This window comes from Aspergillus welwitschiae (assembly GCF_003344945.1).
Source record: "Aspergillus welwitschiae strain CBS 139.54b unplaced genomic scaffold BDQ94scaffold_36, whole genome shotgun sequence".
Lineage (NCBI taxonomy): Eukaryota > Fungi > Ascomycota > Eurotiomycetes > Eurotiales > Aspergillaceae > Aspergillus > Aspergillus welwitschiae.
The window spans coordinates 1-17,889 of record NW_020798730.1 but is presented as its reverse complement, the minus strand read 5'-3'; the positions used below and the strand labels follow the sequence as shown (position 1 = coordinate 17,889).

Here is a 17,889-nt window from a genome sequence, read left to right as displayed (position 1 = left end):
CGGTCCGGCATGGATCTATTCCAAGCTCATCTCCGACCTTCATTCAGCTTTCTACTGTCCATCCATCAATTCCCACTACGCACCTGTCCACAGTGCGAATTTTGATACTACTCGATTGTTATTCTCAGTTTTCAATTCCGACAAAAGACCCTCCCCAACTGTTCGAGATGGACCGCAGTTTGGACGAGATTATCGCGGAGCGTCCTGTAAGGTCCCTGCTAACGCCTCCGGGATGACAAGTCTCAGCTGGTCTGCTAGACACCACACCCTGCATGTGCGCTGACTTGACTTCGTGTATCAGAAGCAGAATCAGAACCGCGGCCGTCGCCCCCCTCAAGGTCGTCGCCGTGATGGCGTAAGAAAGGTATTTCCTCATCCCTGTCATCATTTCATCGTGAGCTGCTGCTGTTTCTTGCGTCTGTTTTGCGCGTGTCGATGCTAACCAGTGCATTGCTTCCCGCAGGTCCTCCCTCCTTGTCTCCTTTCGAGCATTGCTCGCGCATCGTGATAAGCAAATTTCGCTGGCCTCGTAGCATCGTCTCTTGCACAGGCAGACCGCCGCGAAGAGCCGCAGAAAGATGGAGCTGTTTACGTGATACCTAGTGTGACTTCGAGCTGACCTTCTCTCTCTACTCGACTACAACAGCCTCACAGAGAAGAACGTCCTGATTTGGATCTGTAATTACCTTTCCCCCCTATTGCTTTCTGTCCAGTCCTACAGCCCGAATGATGGGATCGCTGATGCGTTTGTCGACATACAGTGACTGGGTTCATGACAAGTACGAAGACGACAGAGATGGTGCGTTATACGACTCTCAATATGGCGAATAGCCATGGGAAATCATCCGTGATCGGTCATTCTTAACACCTTACTCAGCACGCCCTTCTCGTGCCCCCCGACGTCCGCGTGGCGACCGCTACTCCCCCTCTCCCGAACAGTATGTTTATCCAGTGGCGCTTCGGTGAACGAAGCTGACATGTACAGGCACAGCACTGCATCTAGCGGAGCTAAACTTCGTGTTGAGAACATCCATTACGACATTACAGAAACCGATCTCGAGGTAGGCCTCATTCCAGTCTCCGCGTTTTTTTCTACTGAGCTCTAACATATGCAATGTAAAAGGACCTGTTCACTCGCATCGGACCAATCAGTAACGTTTCTCTCGTTTACGACCGGGCAGGACGTTCCGAGGGAGTCGCCTTTGTGACCTACACTCATATCGGCGATGCGCGAACCGCGATTAGAGAATTCGACGGCGCAAACGCCAAAGGCCAGCCTATTCGTTTAACACTGATCTCTACCGGTGCCGGAAGACGCGACCGCAACCCATTTGACAACGTGGAACGCTCGAAGGGAAGTCTATTTGACCGCGTCGAGAGACCCCGTGACCGCGACGCACGGAGTCTCAGCCCCGGTAGTAGGAGCGGCAGTCCTGATGGAGGTGCACGCCGTCGTCGTGGTCGTCGCGGTGGTGGCGGCGGCGGGTACCGGCGCAGTGACGTCTCCAAACCGGCTCCCGAGCACATTGACAGATACATTCCTGGTCAGCGGTCGCCGACTCGCAACCGCGGCGCTACGAACGGGCGCCGCCAAGGCGGCGGAGGTGAGAACAAGAGCGACAGCCGTCGCATGGTTAACGGACGGCCCAGAAAGACACAGGAAGAGCTCGATCAAGAAATGGACGATTACTGGGGTGGCTCTGGCAACGCTGGTGCCGGCGCAGCTGATAAAGAAGTTGTCCCTGACGAGCCTCAGCAGATTGCACCGGCGTCCGCGGCCGCTGCTGGTGATGATGATATCGACATGATTGAGTGAGAGACTCATTTCGATTGGAATCCTCTAGTCTGACATTCACGCCCACTTGCGAGGGCTTTCTGATGGCTTTGCCTTCTTTTCATTACATGTAACTAGTATCAATACGGGTTGGAATACAAAGACGTCTGGAATAATAAAGCCAAACGATTTAAAGGCGTACCGATGACCATAACTATGGCGGATCGCCTGTATACTGCTACGGGTCTACAACATGGCCATGGGTGTCTATATTGCGAATATCTGTCTCAAGGTTAGAAGTGTGCAGCCGCAACTGCGTAGTGTATAAGCAGATCCGTGCCACCGCAGCTCGGCAGATGGAAGGATCGCTTTCGTGTTATTTGTCGTTTTTGTACATATCAATATGTGAGTAGATGGCCTCCCGCTCTTCGTTCCATCACCGCCAGAGGCCATACGGCTCCCTGCAAGCCTTCCACAACTTGATCGTTCCATCCTCGCTTCCTGTACCGTACAGTTTGCCGTCAGGCGAGAAACTGACAGACCAGATCGGGCCGTGATGGCCTTTTTGAACCTCTGCGATGGATTGTTAGCCACATCGAAGTGAACAGCAATGGATAATGTGGTATTGAAAGGGATGAAACGTACCCAGCTCTTCCTCTGTGCGGACGTCATAAACTCTCGCCCAGGTATCCTCGGCACTACCTGTGACCAACCTGCTTGTTTCATTGTTGACCGCTGCACTGGCGACCTCATAGCGGAAATCGATCTTCTTCAGGAGACGACCGGGGCTTAGTCCGTCGAATAGATAAACGGATCTGCCGGCCGCGACGGTAAGAATTCCGGCGTCGTTAGGTCTGACGGCGAGGGAATTAAGTTCGCAACTCCCGATGGTACCTTCTACGGCGTATTCGACGACTGGGTGGCGCGAGCGAAGATCCCACCATCTGATTTTGCGGTCTTCCGCGGCGGTCGTAAGGATGTTGTAGTCCTGATTCCAGACGATCGATTTGATGGTGCCGCCGTGAACCCCGGGGCCAATCTCGTAGCTTGTTACCGCGGAAGGACTGGCGTCGTTGTTGGGGGTGGCACTTGTCGGTGAGGAGCTGTTACTGCCCCCACTGCGAGTGAGGTCGAAAATGCGGAGCTTCTTCTCGAAACCACCTGTTGCGACGACCTGGGGGGAAGGCTGGATGGGAAACGCTACTGCACGACAGATGTGCGAGTGCTGGAGGGTGTGTTTGCATTCGCCAGTGTGAGTGTCCCAGATTTTGCTGTTGTATGGGGAGAGAAATCGCAGGTCAGTGAGATGCGACGGCGATGTGCGTTGAAGGTGGGTAGGTAGGTACTCACGCGGAGAAGTCCGCAGCTGCGGTTGCTGCCAAATTCGCATCTGTCGAGAGACGGGCTTGCCATACTGCGCCCTTGTGGCCGAGGAAGGTTCCAATCCTGAATGGCATTTATGGTAAGCATGTGCGGTGTGCGGAGTATGCAATGCGGGGAACGCGCACCAGTCACCTGTTATACCATCGCGCAACATGGGATTGTTGTCTGGTGGATGTCAGCACGGAAATTATAACCGTAGCTCTGAGGATATTCACCTTTGCAGGCAGAGATTAGGTAGTACTGATCATCCTCGACAGTGGATGAGAAGTTGATATGCGGCACGGGACGTGAGTGTCCGTGGCAGGTCAACGGCACAACTTTGGGAATGTCTGGAATGTGTCAACAGTCGTTTGCTTCGAAAAATGAGCCACTGCATCCATCGCACCTGACGCCATTGTATAGACTTCAGTTGAGGTAATGTACAGAGTCAATTGCAAGAAGAAGAATGTCGCATTCGATAGTAGCGGCCGTAATGTGAAGTGACGATAAAGGTGTTCAGTTGAGACTGAAAGAAACCGTCTCTGAACTGTCGCGGATGAAGCGTAAAGCAGCAGTGAAGTAGGAGACACGAGAGATGAACAGAGCGTAGAAGTACACAAGGAAATTCGTCAGTCTCGTCAAGTCATCAATCAGCCCGAGGTAGCGGGGTCGTTCTAGAATGATTGGAGGTGGAAGAAAGGAAAGGCAGGACAAGGAATTAGGTGGAGGATTCGGGTCTCCCAGTATAAGGCGAAACCCTCGAACAGATGAATGGGCCACCGGCGCTTCTACAGACACGGTGAAGGGGGACTCAAGCCCGAAACAACGAGAACGATGGAGATGAAGCCGGTTGGGGGGAAGTTTGGGACTTTCTTTTTGATATTCACGCGAATCGTCGCCGGGCCGTTAGCCGCTCTAAGCCTATCGGGGCCTAGTGTCATATGGCACGTGAGGGGTAAATGTTCCTAATCGATCCCAAAAAGGCAACCTGAGTGCATTCATGGACTATGATTTGGGATACTTCAACCACATGTAGAAGAGTGTTGAATTCCTGAACAATAGCATAACATATCTTGCACTCAAAGGGACCTTATGGATCTTGTATTACTAACATGCGATGAGGTCCCTGAGTGAGTGGCCCTTTCAGCGTATCTTCGTAGAAGAACGTGGTATGGAACTCAGCATGTTTTCCTCATGGAACCCAATGCAAACTAAACCTAGTAATGAATGCAAAATCGCCACTAGTCAAGTACCCAATCAAGCCAGTGAATAGTTTCTTTCCCACTCCGATAGTAGTTAAATTAGCCAAGTAACTACTTAGTAACCTGGCTTATCAAGACTCGGATTCTAGCAACTTCTTCCCGGCGAATACACTGGCGAGCCACCGCCCACGTGATTGCCCCGGATGGTCCCATGGCCCTCCCTTTAGTCTCTAAGCAGCTCCTCAGGTACTCCAGGTGAACTAGTTGGTACTACTAAGCAGGAACTCCCCCCCTCTCTCTCTTCCCAAAGGTGCCTTGAAACCCTCCCGGCCATCTTTGGTGCCTCCATCTCATCCTTTTGGCTCTTGCCAGTTCCCCCTCTTCATCCTTAACCTTCCCTACTGGGATCTATATTTCCCTACTTCTCTCCACTGGTCTATGTATGCCTGAGTTCAAGATCTCCGCTTCTTTGGAGGGCCACGGCGATGATGTAAGAACATCCCGGCTGTTGACGCTGGCCACCTTTCACCTTCAACCCCTCCATTGTCGCCCACTGACGCCTCTTTCTCTCACTCTCAGGTTCGCGCCGTGGCCTTTCCGAATCCCAATGCTATATTTTCGGCGTCGCGAGATGCAACAGTCCGACTCTGGAAACTAGTCTCTACCCCACCTCCGGCATATGACTACACCATCACCTCTCACGGCCAGGCCTTCATCAACGCTTTGGCATACTACCCACCTACCCCCCAGTTTCCCGATGGACTTGTCCTTTCCGGTGGTCAAGATACTATCATTGAAGCCAGACAACCAGGCAAAGCTGCCGATGATAACGCGGATGCTATGCTCTTGGGCCATACACATAATGTCTGTGCGCTGGATGTGTCACATGATGGCGGATGGGTAGTCAGCGGAAGCTGGGACTCAACAGCTAGACTATGGAAAGTGGGTAAATGGGAAACCGATGTCGTGCTGGAGGGTCATCAAGGGAGTGTTTGGACGGTGCTTGCCTATGACAAGGATACGGTCATCACAGGTAGGCGCGCCTTACCCCTGTATATGAGACAGATGGGTCGTCCTATGGATATGCTAATAACTCCCCAGGCTGCGCGGACAAAATAATACGCATTTTTAACACCTCTGGCACTCTGCTGAGAACAATCGAAAATTCCCAGGACGTTGTGAGAGCTCTTTGCAAGGTTCCCGCTTCGAACCCCACTGGGGCGCACTTTGCTTCGGCGAGCAACGATGGAGTGATTCGTCTTTTTACTATACAAGGCCAACTCGTCGGGGAGATGCATGGCCACGAGAGCTTCATTTATTCTCTGGCCGCTTTGCCTTCGGGTGAGTTGGTCAGTTCCGGAGAAGATCGGACGGTGAGAGTCTGGGATGGTACGCAGTGCGTACAGACGATCACGCACCCTGCGATCTCTGTCTGGAGCGTCGCAGTATGCGAGGAGACCGGCGACATTGTTACAGGAGCCAGTGACCGAATCACACGCGTGTTTAGCAGGAGCCAGGAGCGCGTGGCAAGCCCAGAAGTAGTACAACAGTTCGAGAAGACTGTGAAGGAGTCGGCAATCCCAGAGCAGCAGATTGGGAAGATCAACAAAGATAAGCTTCCGGGTACGGAGTTTCTCAGGCAGAAATCCGGGACCAAGGACGGGCAGGTGCAGATGATCCGTGAGGCCGATGGTAGCGTTACTGCTCACACTTGGTCAGCGGCCTCACGGGAATGGGTTGCGGTTGGCACGGTAGTTGATTCCGCTGCCAGCAGTGGAAGGAAAACGGAGTATCTGGGTCAAGACTACGACTATGTCTTTGATGTCGACGTGGAAGACGGCAAACCCCCCCTCAAATTGCCATACAACGTCTCTCAAAACCCCTACGAGGCTGCGACCAAGTTTATCCAGGACAACGAACTGTCGATGAATTACCTTGATCAAGTTGCTCAGTTCATCGTTCAAAATACGCAAGGTGCGACTTTTGGTCAGACGTCTCAGGGGCCGACGCCCGCGGGGGCCGATCCCTGGGGTCAAGAGAGGCGTTATCGTCCTGAAGATGCGCAGTCGCCCCCTGCTCCTGAGGCCCGACCGAAGGTCCTTCCGCAAAAAACATATCTTTCCATAAAATCTGCTAATCTTAAACTGATCGCTAAGAAGTTGCAAGAGCTGAACCAACACGTCATATCCTCCGGATCGAAAGACCTGTCGCTCAGCCCTTCAGAGTTGGAGACGGTGGCAACCTTGTGTGGTCAGTTGGAGTCTTCGAATGTTGAGCAGTCTCCGGCAGTGGAGGCTGGTGTTGTTTTACTATACAAGGTCGCAACCGTCTGGCCCGTCGCAAGCAGACTACCAGGTCTTGATCTTCTCCGCTTGTCCGCCGCTGCTACTCCCGTGACTGCCACTGCAGATTACGATGGCAAGGATCTCATCTCAGGGATTAAGTCTAGCGGGGTGTTCGATTCACCGTTCAATGTCAATAATGCGATGCTGTCAATACGCATGCTCGCCAACCTTTTCGAAACGGATGCGGGACGTGACCTGGCCACTAGCAAGTTTGAGCAGATTCTGAGCGGCGTCAAGTCCGCTTTAACCAACAGTGGGACGACGCCGAACCGAAATCTCACCATTGCCATTGCAACACTCTACATCAACTTTGCCGTTTACCTGACCTCTGCGGGCAGAGAATCGATGCCTGAGTCATCGGAACAGGCTCTGGTGCTTCTCGGCGAGCTAACGACATTGATTACCGGTGAAAAGGACTCTGAAGCAGTCTACCGCGGCCTTGTGGCTCTAGGGACCTTGATCAAGGGACTAGGGGAAGAAGTCAGGACTGCGGCCAAGGAAGTGTACGATGTTGATGATGTTTTGAAGAAGGTTTCAAGCTCTGGTCTTGGTAAAGAACCAAGAATCAAGGGTATCATAGGCGAGATCAAGGAGTCGTTATCATGAAGGTATAAAATGTTGAGGCCCGGGTCTTAAGTCAACTCATACCTCAAGGAGCGTCTGTGTTCTGCTTCACCACTGCTGTCTATAGCACGTATACTCTCTAGTTCACGATAGCGATACACACTACACTGCATGAATTCAACATTGGACATATTCCAAATCAGTGCTAACACTAGGTATCGTATAGCGCTATACATTCAATGTAACGGCAACGTAAATAATCACTTTAACCTTCATTCTCTATGTACCCAAGCCTTGCTGATTAGGCCACTTTATTCCATCATTTACCCACTCCATTCAAAGCCTCCCCTCAGCATTCACCCCCACCTCGACAATCTGCTCAATACCCGGATACTCCGGCAAATCCAATTTATACTTATCCGCAATACTCTTCGTCAAGAATCGTCCACCTAGAAAATGCCGTCCCTTGTAATACTTCACGCACGGCTTCGGCGCAGTCAGACTAATAAGCGCCTCCGGCATGAACTTCGATCCTGGGCCTTCTTTAGGTGGCCCGCTCTCAATGTCCCAGGAACTGGGCGCATCGACGCTCAGAACGGGGATACTGGCTGTTTCGATTTGGGAGATGATGGTCGGGAAGGGTTCGCGGAGGGGTCCGCCGAAGGAGAAGCCGAAGATAGCGTCGACGAGGAAGTCGGCGGATTTGATGGCAACGGGGAGGTCGGAGATGAAAGGAACAGAGAGGTTCTCGAGTTGGGTTTTGAGGCGCTGTATTGTTGAATGGGGTTAGGCTGGGGCTTATGATTCGAGGGTGATGTGTATAGTGATGGGATGGGATGCGTGTATATAGATATATATATACAGAGTGGGGAGCTCCAGCTTCATGCTTCGGGTCATGTCAATGACCTGTGGGGCGATTACTGAGAACTTACCTGATAGAGCTCGTTCTTGCCCTGCTTTGGGTAGTAAACCGAGGGCTTATAGCCATAGTGGGCTAGATGGCGTGCGGCTACCAGACCATCGCCGCCTGGGAGGAGGTTAAAACCGTTGTTTGTTCTGTGCCCGAGGGAGGTGAAGGGTCGTATGAGGCCTACCGTTGTTTCCTGGGCCACAGATAACCAAAACATCCTTACCCGAGCTTGGCGGATGAACACGGTAGACTGAGATGTCAGAGTGCCTGGTTCTACATTGTTGCTGGAAGGGATCGCATTCTCACCGGCTTGAGAGACAGAGAGGCCCGCTAGTTCCATTAACTGGTCCAAGGACCACCCACCTATTTCCATGAGGTCTTTATCGAGAGATGCGGCATCCTTTGAGGAGATGGCCTATTTGTTCATTCCTTGTGAGTCTGTGCTGCTCTTCTTCCTCAGTGGAAATAGTAAAGATGTTACACACCTTCAACGACATCTTGGCGGATCTACTATAGTATCGAAATAATGCGGGGATAGGGTTCCGCCTGGGGAGCGCAGCACGGAACATACAATGGAGCTCTAAGTGCAAGGCTGAGTGTGAAGAGTATGCAGCTCCACTCCGTTATCCTCAATGCAATAAATAAGTGTAGAAAACGTCGCCAGGAGGAGACAATTCTTTAAGGTGGTGTAAAGGCCATTGCATCATTGTTATCGGGCCCTCCCCACTGACCGACGCTAGTCCGGATTCCGCAGTCTCGGCCCGACAGATCTCCCGAACAGGCTGGAAACTGCCGCGGAGTCGGAGACTCTGGCCTGCTTGAGCTTGATCAAGTTGCCCTTCTGCTGTGCAGTCGCTCCTTTCATTTTCCTTCCCAATTGCAGAGATCACCGGTCAAGATGGTTGTTCGCATTCGCCTCTCCCGCTTTGGAAACCGGCACCAGCCGTTCTACAACATTGTTGTAGCCCAGGCACGGTAGGTAAATTTTTTATGGATACCGGGAATCAGTATATCGCGTCCCGCGAGCGACTCATTTGGAGGTTTTCTAAGGGGAATATGAGATCTAATGCTAATGGAGATATATCCTATAGGTCGGCCCGCGACTCAAAACCTCTTGAAGTCATCGGTACTTTTAACCCTATCCCGCAGCGCCCTACGAACTTGTCCGAGCAGGAGGCCCGCACCGCCAAAGCATACAAGGAGATTTCGCTCGATCGATCTCGAGCCAAGTACTGGATTGGTGTTGGTGCACAGCCCAGTGATAGTGTTTGGAAGTTACTAAGCCTCGTACGTTGCCTGCCACTGCACACAAGCATGTCCGCCAGTAGGAAGGGTTATGGACCTGGGTAACGACAGTGATTGACTAATAATCGGTATTTACTACAGGCCGGGATTGTGAAAGAAAGCAAAAATGTGCAAAACTGAGGCGTGGATATCTGTTGAATTCGACATCTGTATAATTGCACGGTGCACTCACCTTCGAGCTTCCATTGCTCGGATAGGGTGAGGTGAACACTGTCATTTGGGGGAACGTTGGCGATGGCTTTTCCGGAGTGGAAAAGTATCTGTTTTTCTTTTTCAATATCATGCTACTGGCATTTCTCATGGCGTTTACTGAGAACTATTCTCCTGGAATTGATTTATGGGTCGAGCTTTATGTACATTATGTGAGTCGATTACGTGCTGCCTCTGTGCTTGTGTGATATACAATATGCATTTTATCAGGCCTCTGTCTCCCTCTCTCCCTGTATAAGTCGTTCAAAATGCAGCCAGATGCCTCATGTTAGGTATGGCGACTATGACTGGCAGGGATGAGATTTCCGCGCTGCATGAGCAGGCATACCTTCCTTGAGCCTGCTAAAATAATGCTAAAGCCACCTCCGGGATCAGGCAGGGTTTTCATACACAGGCGGGCACAGAAGCAGAGAAAGAGGGCATTAGTTCTAAACTATGTTCGTGTTGAAAGTTCCAGATGCGGTGTGGTAGATCTGAAGAGATACCCCAAACAGACGCCGTCGATGTGTTCCTTTTTTGCTGAACAACGTCGGGCTCATTATGATTGACCCATTCTTATGTTGCTTAGTTAATAAGGACAGGGGGGAGCAGAAAGTCCCGAGGGACTCCGTACTTTGTGCATGTCAGCTCCCTTGCGCTCTAGGCTGGCAGGTGACCATGCAGGCATCACCACTTGGCTACCCGTTAGATCAGCACTGTCATGAAGCACACCCAGATCGCCCAATCCGAGCCAACCACATCTGCGACAATAAAAGGGCGTTTGATCCTTGATGCACGTCTTCAGTTTCGGTGAATAAGAATGCGATGGGAGATTCAGGATATCAGACGGAATGAAAGTAGATGAAACTCATGAGGTGTGTACTTTCTATCTATCGCGTCTTATCAGTCTAACTACATCCACGTATCAAAACGACGAGTCGAACTTGGAAGCAGAAAATTTTTCTTTTTCTTCTTGATTTATTCCCTCTCGCGAGCCTGGCGTATACATTACCTAACCTGCATATAAGCATCTAGATGAAATAGCGCGTTACTGGCATCTAGTCCTATGCTGCTGCTATGATGCCTGTAAATCCCGAGTCATCGGTGCCACTCCTTCAGCCGTCATCCTTCCCAGGTTGAGCGGCAACCTGGCGCACGGAGACATGGTACTCCGCAAACACTACTAGGGAGAGGTAAATAAGAGGGGGGGGAAATGACCACGCCTTGGGTCTTTCGAACTACTGGGTAGATACCGTTTACCACCAGCATCCACTGGACACCTGAAAGGATTCCCGTTCCCCTCTCTCATTGTCCCAAATCCCAATCATTGCCCGCGCAATGAGGATCAGTCATGGACCAATCCCGTTCTGCGGGCAAGGCACAGAACGCACCAGTCCCGAGTCCAGACGTCTGACTGCCCGTGATGATTGGCTGTCGTAGGGAATTTCAGGTGGGAAGATCAGCGTCAGAGTTTGTCTTTCCCATGGATCTGTGGCAGCCACACCACCAGGGCCCGCCTCTCCCACTCATCCCTACTGAGGTACATAATGGTACCTATCGACGCTCATGTGTGCTCATGTTAGCTCATGTACGGCGAGGTCTCGCACATCCGTCCCAGCTACGTAAGCGTCTTGCCCGATTGAGCGATACTGTGATTGGTTGACTAGCTTGTTTGAAGCCAGAAAACACCAAGGAAGGACATTCTGGTTCGGTCTGACTATCTAACACCCAGGATAAATAACAAGCTAGCTATGCGCGCTAATCGCTACGTTTGTGCAGACAACAAGAACTAGCCTTGATTTCAGCAGAAGAGAAGATAGTAACCATTTCTGCCAATGAGTCTGTCATGAATCTTGTCACAGTGATGAAGAGTCCTTTATTATATTTTCCCCTTCGTACGGTCAGCTGAGAGCATCGCCTATACATTCCGTCCATGGTCCATGGTGCCGAGGCAGTCACTCAATGAGCCCTTAAGGGAAAGCATTCGCGGGTTTTAGTGAATGCTATCGTCACATATCCAAAAACAAGTGCGTTGGGAGAAGAAAAATATAGTGCTTTAGTATACTAGATCTGTAGCCTCTACCTACGTACGAGTCTGGGCTTAACTCGAACGGTACTTGTAGGCTTCGGAGTGGATCACTCGATTCTGTTTGATTATGTGCAGCAAGCTAGGAAGGCTTCGGGCTGTAAGGCAGGATGGCTCTTCGACATCCATGGGTATGCTCCGCGGGGTGGCTTTTGTGTCGTACAGAGCGATAACCCCCCCCCCCCCCCCCGTGATCAGGTGGATGGGGTAAATAGGGTTCCTATAAACACGGTTGAAATAATTTTGCCTTTATCACACGGGAAAGGTCTTCGTCATCTATATCGGGGGCATGAGTCAAGAGGAGGACACGACTCAGGGTGGTATTCTAGGTAGAACTGGCAGAGGGAGGGAAGGCTGCAGTATAGCCCCAGAAAGTGCCGGCATGAAATGATGGCCTACTGTATGAGAGGACTTTCCGAAAACCCCACCAGCGACTGAGGGGGATGGTAATTGATTCCCTGCCGTTTGAGCTGACTGGTACAATCGGGTAGATGCGTAGTTAGGTAGATTCTGGCTGGATCTGGATCTTCATGATTACTGTAGGTCCTTAACGTTGATGTTGCTGTTCATCTTTATCACTATTCCGCATCCCTTTTGTTCCGTCGTAATATACAAGTGATAAGCGTTACTACGAAGGTATCGAGACTAAATATCCACCCCATGATGTTCGTTACCAGGCCAAAATCAAACCAATGTATCATAATTATGGCCTCGGCAATTGAACTTATCCAGATTGGATGTTGTGGTGAATGTGAATCTGCCTTTGAGAGAGGGCTCCTGCCTCCATATCTGCCACGCGCCTTGGGCCGTTGGGGGCACGCACCTGTGCTGTCGCATCCGGATGCTTGTACCCTCCTTTGTTTCGGTTGTTTGCGTGAAGATTGCCGCAATCGGGGGGTCCTCTTTGGAGAGATGGGGAAAATTCAGATGGTCTGGATGCGAAGATGTCTCCTAAAATGATACCTAGAAGCAGGTGAATCTGTTGTTCGACCAAGCAGACCATTCGACTTGGTCTAAACCGAAGTGGTTGATCGATGCATGGATGAAGACTTTCCAGGCACCCACGGCCACCGGACAGATCCAAAGCACGCCAAAGCAAGCATCAGCACGGGATCGGCTGGCACTCCATTGATAGCGCGTCGTGTCATCTTAAACTGCCGGGTCGCGCTTCAGCTGCAAGCGCTCGTTGGACGGCGCATCTTAGTCAACTTTTTTCCTTTTAGACCCGTTCTAGTTCGGGGATTAGTCGACAGGCTCAAGGGACTCCCGACTGGCCATCGCTTCATGGAACGGAGCCAGTCTCGATCCGTGGACCAGACCAGACGAGACAGAAGAAGGTCGGTCGGTCGGCCGTCCTCAGTGACGGTAGTTTCCTTTTCGCCCCTTCAGCTTTCCCTCTTCTTTCTTTCCCCCCCCTAAAATTCCAAAAGAACCGGCCAGTCCACTTCTCTAAGTAAAGGACCGTTCCGGAACTTGACGTTCATTCATCTTTCCTCCCTCATTATTAGTATAGTAGTATTATTATTTTCATCATTTTTATTTTATTTTATTTTATTTTTTGATTTATTCTATTTCATTTTCTATTTCATATCTATTTTATTCCACGTCTTATTTCTAAGAGTACTACCACTTCTCCTACGTACTACAACTACTACTCTTACTACCAACAACGTACTGTCTACAGTACTCCATAGATACTACCACTACCCATTTCGCCGGATCCTCTCTCACCATTTCCAGTTTCAGTTCCTACGGTTCCTAACGCCGATTGTACGGCAGCCTTTCCACTTCCTCTTCTCTTCCTCTTCCTCTTCTTTTTCTCATTCCCTTTCCATTTCCCTCCCTCTTCCCTCTCGTCATCATCATCGTCATCATCTATCCATTCCATTCCATCCATCCATCTATCCACCTAACTATCTGTCTATCGATCGATCTATTCCTTCTCTCATTAAATACTACTCCCAGAAATACGTCGATCCCATCCGAGTGGCAGGCTCTTGGGTACATGATTTGATTGATTACATCGAGTCCCTACTAAACTACTTACTACTACTACTCCTACTCCTACTACAACTACTTCCCACACCTGCATGCACTACACCACGAACTAAACCACTATCACCACGCATCCTACCACAACTGCCTACGGCACTTACTTAACGCGCCTCCCCCTCCCTCATCTTCCCACCACCCACTCATTCCCTTCCCACCACTCACTAACCCACTATTACTTGACTTGCTACCAATCTCTCTCTCCCTCTTCCCCCCCCCCTCCTCCTCCCTCCCTCCCCCCCAAACTCAACCCAATCTAACTTTATCCTTCCCCCGAACGGTCTTGGTCGTCGCCGTCCTTCCTCTCTTTCTTCTCCTCTCCCTCTTCCCTTTTCCCTCATCCTTCCCCCCCAATCTCCTCCCAATCCTTCCCCCATCCCTCGCCCATCTTCCCTTTCCGTTCCCGTTCGCGTCTTCCATCCTCCCCTATTCTACTTCTACCTCCCCAACTTCCTCTGTACCATTTACATCTTATTGCTGAATCGCATAATCATTCCTTTTTGCATTTGATTATCAATTCATTTCTCAATTTTTTTTTTTTTCCTTCTTCATTTCCATTCCCATCGTGTGTGGCCTACTTCTTGTCTTTCCCTCGGACACTCGGTCCGTCGCATCCTTACCTCCTTAAACACGCATACCGCGGTCTCAATTGCGCGTGTTAATCCATCGCACTTTTGCTTCCTCCCAACGAGATTGCGTCGGCATTTTGATCCTATAACTTGGTTGATATACCATTTTACATCTTCCACTTGTTCCTGACACTCCTCTGGCTGAGACCCTCCAGCCTCTGTCCCATCTGTCATCCGGTTGCCTCCCGCACTCCCTTACCTTCTTGGAGGCGCCCGTGCTCCCGTCCGTTCGTGGGGTTAATCGATCGAGTCAGACGCTTTTAGAATTTCGGTCCGCGAGGCATGAGTGGCAGTTCGAATCAGTCCACCCGTACGAGTCCAGGCTCCTACAGCACTACTCAGCGCACGCCCTCGGTCTCTTCGGGCGCGTCGCCTACCCACCAGCCGCTTTCGGCCTCTCAAGCGCCCTCGACGGCTCAGAATGCGATGTCGACCGACGTGTACAATACGCCCGCATCGCAGGCACCAACTTCGTTAGGTCCTTCGTTTACCTACCCTTTCTCCCCGATCGGCCCCTCTCCCGCTTTTGACAACGTTTCCTCGTCTGCTATGCGTCTGGGCGACTCGGATCGGTCGGCGCAGGGCCTGAATGGCTTTATCCGACCGACAAATGGAACAGGTGGAGGCGCGATCCTCATGCGCAAACTCCCGCGCAACACCAGTCGCGATGCTCTGCGCAGCATGCTACTCTTCGCCAAAGATTTTGTGGATGCCGACTTTGTGCCTTCTGACGCTCCGGAGGATAACGGATACTTGTGTGCGGTCGCGCGTTTCAGCACCCTGGCTGCCGCGGAAGAAGCACGAGCACTTCTCGACGGCAAACCAAATTCGAAGAACGACGCCACCATGATTGTGGAAATGTTTTACGGCTCCGTTGGTTCTTCCTTGGTGCCCAGGCGAAACACAATCGACCACACCGCGACTCGGGGCTTACTGGGACATGTTAATGGAGGCTTACCGCGACAGTCGTCACGCTTCAACGGAACCTTCCAGACCTTGGAGAAGTTGAGCGCGACCACGGGACCTGCTACCGCTGGTGATACCCTACCCCCATCTGAACCTGGCTCCCGGCTTCACAGTCTCTTCTCCCCCCAGTCCCCGATCGGCAACGGCGTTCCCGAGCTCCCGCGGGTCAGTGGCAAATCGATGATTGATCAGGATATTGATGAAGATACTGGAGAGTTGCTCAAGGATCCTGTGGGCTATGCCGAAAACGGGCATTCGTCTTCTGTTTCTGTCCCTCGACGCTCCACGAACCCTCAGATTCTGGGTAATCAGTTTGCCAACATGTCTTTGTCTGGCAATCTCAATTCCCCTCCACTACCTAATTATAACCAAGGAGGAAACACGCACATTGGCGTTCCAAACCCTCCATCGACGTTCCCCCAACCGATGAACAATAACATCGGGACGGGCCATGTGTTCCCTTATGGTAATCCGCATGTACCTCGCCATAGTCTCCCTGCAGCCAACCCGAACGACATGAACCCTCCATGCAATACATTATACGTGGGGAACTTACCCCCAGATACCTCAGAGGAGGAGCTGAAGGCTCTGTTCTCGAAGCAGCGTGGATACAAGCGGTTGTGCTTCCGAAACAAACAGAATGGGCCGATGTGCTTCGTGGAATTTGACGATGTGGGCACCGCTGGAAAAGCGCTAAACGAGCTGTATGGCGTGAAGTTGTCCAACAGTATTAAGACCGGTATCCGCCTAAGCTTTTCGAAGAACCCTCTCGGGGTCCGATCAGGACAGCCCGGCTCCATGAGCGCGTCTAATGCCATGGCCTCTCAAGGTGGTGTACCTGGGGGCAGTAGTCTTGGTGGAATGCACAATCACATGTTTTCGACGGTCAGTGGACCGCCACCGGGCCTGTCTGCGCCCCCGGGCTTGGTTCCACCCGTGGCAATCAGAAACAACGGTGCCATGCATCCCTCCGGGAGTCCAAATGCGCCATTGCCCAGCAACGGTACTTTCAATGCCAATTCGGGACTTGGAATCCGGACAAATCCGATGAACGCAATGGTGTCCCCGCCACCTCAGCTCACCGGCGGAGCTTCAGGACCCAATGTGGGTGGCTACAATTCCTACTACCCGGATTATATGATGGGTCGGTAGGAAAATGCACGTTTCTGTGGAGATAATGTCCGACATGCTTGATGATCACTGGGCTACCTGGCGCATTGGGGGTTGTTATTGTTTCTATTTCATAAGCTAGATCAGCATTTGGAGGCTCGCCTTCCTCCTGGGAGTAAGGACCACGGGGCTCTCGCTTTTTCAGCTTTGCTTTCTATGATTGGATTCCGTTCGTTTGCTGTGCACTCCGATAGCATGGGATCAGGGGCGCTGTTACTATACATGTCGTGTTTGTTGTTGTTATCTTTTCTTGGGTGGGAGACATTGCATTTGTGCGCGTATGGGTTTCTCTTCAATACGTCCAGGAGCCCGTGAGGATTTTCATTGCCAACTTCGCCTGTTTCACTTGCCCTGTCGTCATGTTTGCACTACCTTCATACCCTGTGCCGTGTTGCTGCGTTATCTTTTTTCAGATGTTTTCCTAATAGTTGCTTTCTCTGCCTTTCCTTCCTACGCGAGGGGAGGGTTCGATTGTCTGCCTGCTCTTCTCCAAATCTCTGTGCGTGCTATCGTCTATCTGTGGGAAATTGCCGATCATTTTGCTTGACTAAATCTTTCAGCCCTTCGTTTGACCCCCTCAATCACGCAGGATGGGAGAAGGATGTGTTGGCCGAGGCCTGAACGCCAGAAATCACGGGAATCCCGGAGGGAAGTTCTTTGTGCTGGATCTACCGACCACCCTCCCGTGTTGTGATACATTGTTTGCAGCATTCATCTGGACAACAGCTAATCATTGTGCGGGGCGTTTACCTGGGTACCTATACACTTGAGATACATTTCTGGGACGTCTTCTATCTGTCTTACTCTGATCATTGGGCAAGGGAGTATCCCGAGGTATGTGTTGGCTGCTGCTGGCCGCCTGGGATTGTAGCGCATTGTTCCGTCCCTTATTCGCATCGTGTTTTGCAGCGTCGTTGCTCTTCCGCCATTGCTTGGGTTACATGGGAGTCATGGAGGCTATTACTACCCTATTCATCTTTCTTTTCTTTTCTTTTCTTTCTTTCTTTCTTTCTTTTTTTTCCCGTCAACTTTGCTAGTCTTTATTCTTCTTTTTGTTCCCTTCGCCGGGGGGAACTGTTGATGATGGGCGGGAATTTACCCTGGAAAAGAGGCGTGTTGAATTTGCTTCCCTTCTCCTAGCTTCGCGGGAAATTGCTCTACATGTACCAGCTTCAACAATTGAATTGCACCGGTCAGCTACTTGAGAGCGTATGAGTCTCTTAAATTGGAAGGGAGAAAGTTCGTAGTTCGAGCCCCTGGGGCAATGAAGCTGAAGCCCAAATAGTAAGAATTGCTGGCGGGACCATCCAAAGCTTCCCCCCCCCCCCCCCCCCC

The 17,889-nt window shown here is 51.2% G+C and overlaps 6 protein-coding genes across 6 annotated transcripts; 4 read left to right on the top strand and 2 right to left on the bottom strand.

The window, feature by feature from the left end:
* Nucleotides 1–41: 41 nt before the first annotated feature.
* On the top strand, nt 42–1,986 carry BDQ94DRAFT_150271 (putative RNA binding protein; the record flags this gene model as incomplete). Its single annotated transcript, XM_026767550.1, has 7 exons — nt 42–206; nt 302–364; nt 647–678; nt 762–799; nt 878–938; nt 986–1,061; nt 1,124–1,986. Coding segments are annotated over exons 1-7 (998 nt in total), but the record flags the coding sequence as incomplete, so codon positions are not given.
* A 35-nt stretch (nt 1,987–2,021) lies between these two features.
* On the bottom strand, nt 2,022–3,987 carry BDQ94DRAFT_150266 (WD40 repeat domain-containing protein). The gene is made up of 6 exons (XM_026767549.1): nt 3,543–3,987; nt 3,373–3,486; nt 3,283–3,322; nt 3,125–3,220; nt 2,420–3,045; nt 2,022–2,347 (listed from the first exon to the last, which is right to left on the bottom strand). The coding sequence occupies exons 1-6, from the start codon at nt 3,550–3,552 to the stop codon at nt 2,211–2,213; spliced, it is 1,023 nt and encodes a 340-aa protein (XP_026622472.1). The 5' UTR covers nt 3,553–3,987; the 3' UTR covers nt 2,022–2,210.
* A 567-nt stretch (nt 3,988–4,554) lies between these two features.
* BDQ94DRAFT_82813 (WD repeat PLAP family protein) lies at nt 4,555–7,302 on the top strand. The gene is made up of 3 exons (XM_026776640.1): nt 4,555–4,828; nt 4,918–5,371; nt 5,440–7,302. The coding sequence occupies exons 1-3, from the start codon at nt 4,781–4,783 to the stop codon at nt 7,287–7,289; spliced, it is 2,352 nt and encodes a 783-aa protein (XP_026622471.1). The 5' UTR covers nt 4,555–4,780; the 3' UTR covers nt 7,290–7,302.
* Nucleotides 7,303–7,436: 134 nt separating this feature from the next.
* BDQ94DRAFT_82803 (NADHX epimerase) lies at nt 7,437–8,841 on the bottom strand. The gene is made up of 5 exons (XM_026776639.1): nt 8,643–8,841; nt 8,464–8,572; nt 8,342–8,407; nt 8,180–8,274; nt 7,437–8,015 (listed from the first exon to the last, which is right to left on the bottom strand). Exons 1-5 carry the CDS (start codon nt 8,724–8,726, stop codon nt 7,584–7,586), a joined length of 786 nt encoding a protein of 261 aa, XP_026622470.1. The 5' UTR covers nt 8,727–8,841; the 3' UTR covers nt 7,437–7,583.
* Nucleotides 8,842–8,988: 147 nt separating this feature from the next.
* BDQ94DRAFT_150258 (mitochondrial 37S ribosomal protein bS16m) lies at nt 8,989–9,909 on the top strand. Its single transcript, XM_026767548.1, has 2 exons — nt 8,989–9,132; nt 9,249–9,909. The coding sequence occupies exons 1-2, from the start codon at nt 9,056–9,058 to the stop codon at nt 9,505–9,507; spliced, it is 336 nt and encodes a 111-aa protein (XP_026622469.1). The 5' UTR covers nt 8,989–9,055; the 3' UTR covers nt 9,508–9,909.
* A 4,591-nt stretch (nt 9,910–14,500) lies between these two features.
* Nucleotides 14,501–16,685, top strand: BDQ94DRAFT_82770 (uncharacterized protein). Its single transcript, XM_026776636.1, has one exon. It carries the CDS (start codon nt 14,701–14,703, stop codon nt 16,534–16,536), a length of 1,836 nt encoding a protein of 611 aa, XP_026622468.1. The 5' UTR covers nt 14,501–14,700; the 3' UTR covers nt 16,537–16,685.
* The last annotated feature ends 1,204 nt before the right edge of the window (nt 16,686–17,889 follow it).

Coding starts and splice junctions, on each gene's coding strand:
- BDQ94DRAFT_82770 (XM_026776636.1), top strand. CDS start 14,701: ATGAGTGGCAGTTCGAATCAGTCCACCCGTACGAGTCCAGGCTCCTAC.
- BDQ94DRAFT_150266 (XM_026767549.1), bottom strand. Junction 3,221..3,282: donor GATGGTATAACAGGTGACTG/GTGCGCGTTCCC, acceptor AATGCCATTCAG/GATTGGAACCTTCCTCGGCC. Junction 3,046..3,124: donor GCAGCTGCGGACTTCTCCGC/GTGAGTACCTAC, acceptor CCCATACAACAG/CAAAATCTGGGACACTCACA.
- BDQ94DRAFT_82803 (XM_026776639.1), bottom strand. CDS start 8,726: ATGTTCCGTGCTGCGCTCCCCAGGCGGAACCCTATCCCCGCATTATTT. Junction 8,573..8,642: donor CCGCCAAGATGTCGTTGAAG/GTGTGTAACATC, acceptor ATGAACAAATAG/GCCATCTCCTCAAAGGATGC. Junction 8,016..8,179: donor GCAAGAACGAGCTCTATCAG/GTAAGTTCTCAG, acceptor TCAACAATACAG/CGCCTCAAAACCCAACTCGA.
- BDQ94DRAFT_150258 (XM_026767548.1), top strand. CDS start 9,056: ATGGTTGTTCGCATTCGCCTCTCCCGCTTTGGAAACCGGCACCAGCCG. Junction 9,133..9,248: donor ATTGTTGTAGCCCAGGCACG/GTAGGTAAATTT, acceptor TATATCCTATAG/GTCGGCCCGCGACTCAAAAC.
- BDQ94DRAFT_82813 (XM_026776640.1), top strand. CDS start 4,781: ATGCCTGAGTTCAAGATCTCCGCTTCTTTGGAGGGCCACGGCGATGAT. Junction 4,829..4,917: donor TGGAGGGCCACGGCGATGAT/GTAAGAACATCC, acceptor TCTCACTCTCAG/GTTCGCGCCGTGGCCTTTCC. Junction 5,372..5,439: donor CAAGGATACGGTCATCACAG/GTAGGCGCGCCT, acceptor ATAACTCCCCAG/GCTGCGCGGACAAAATAATA.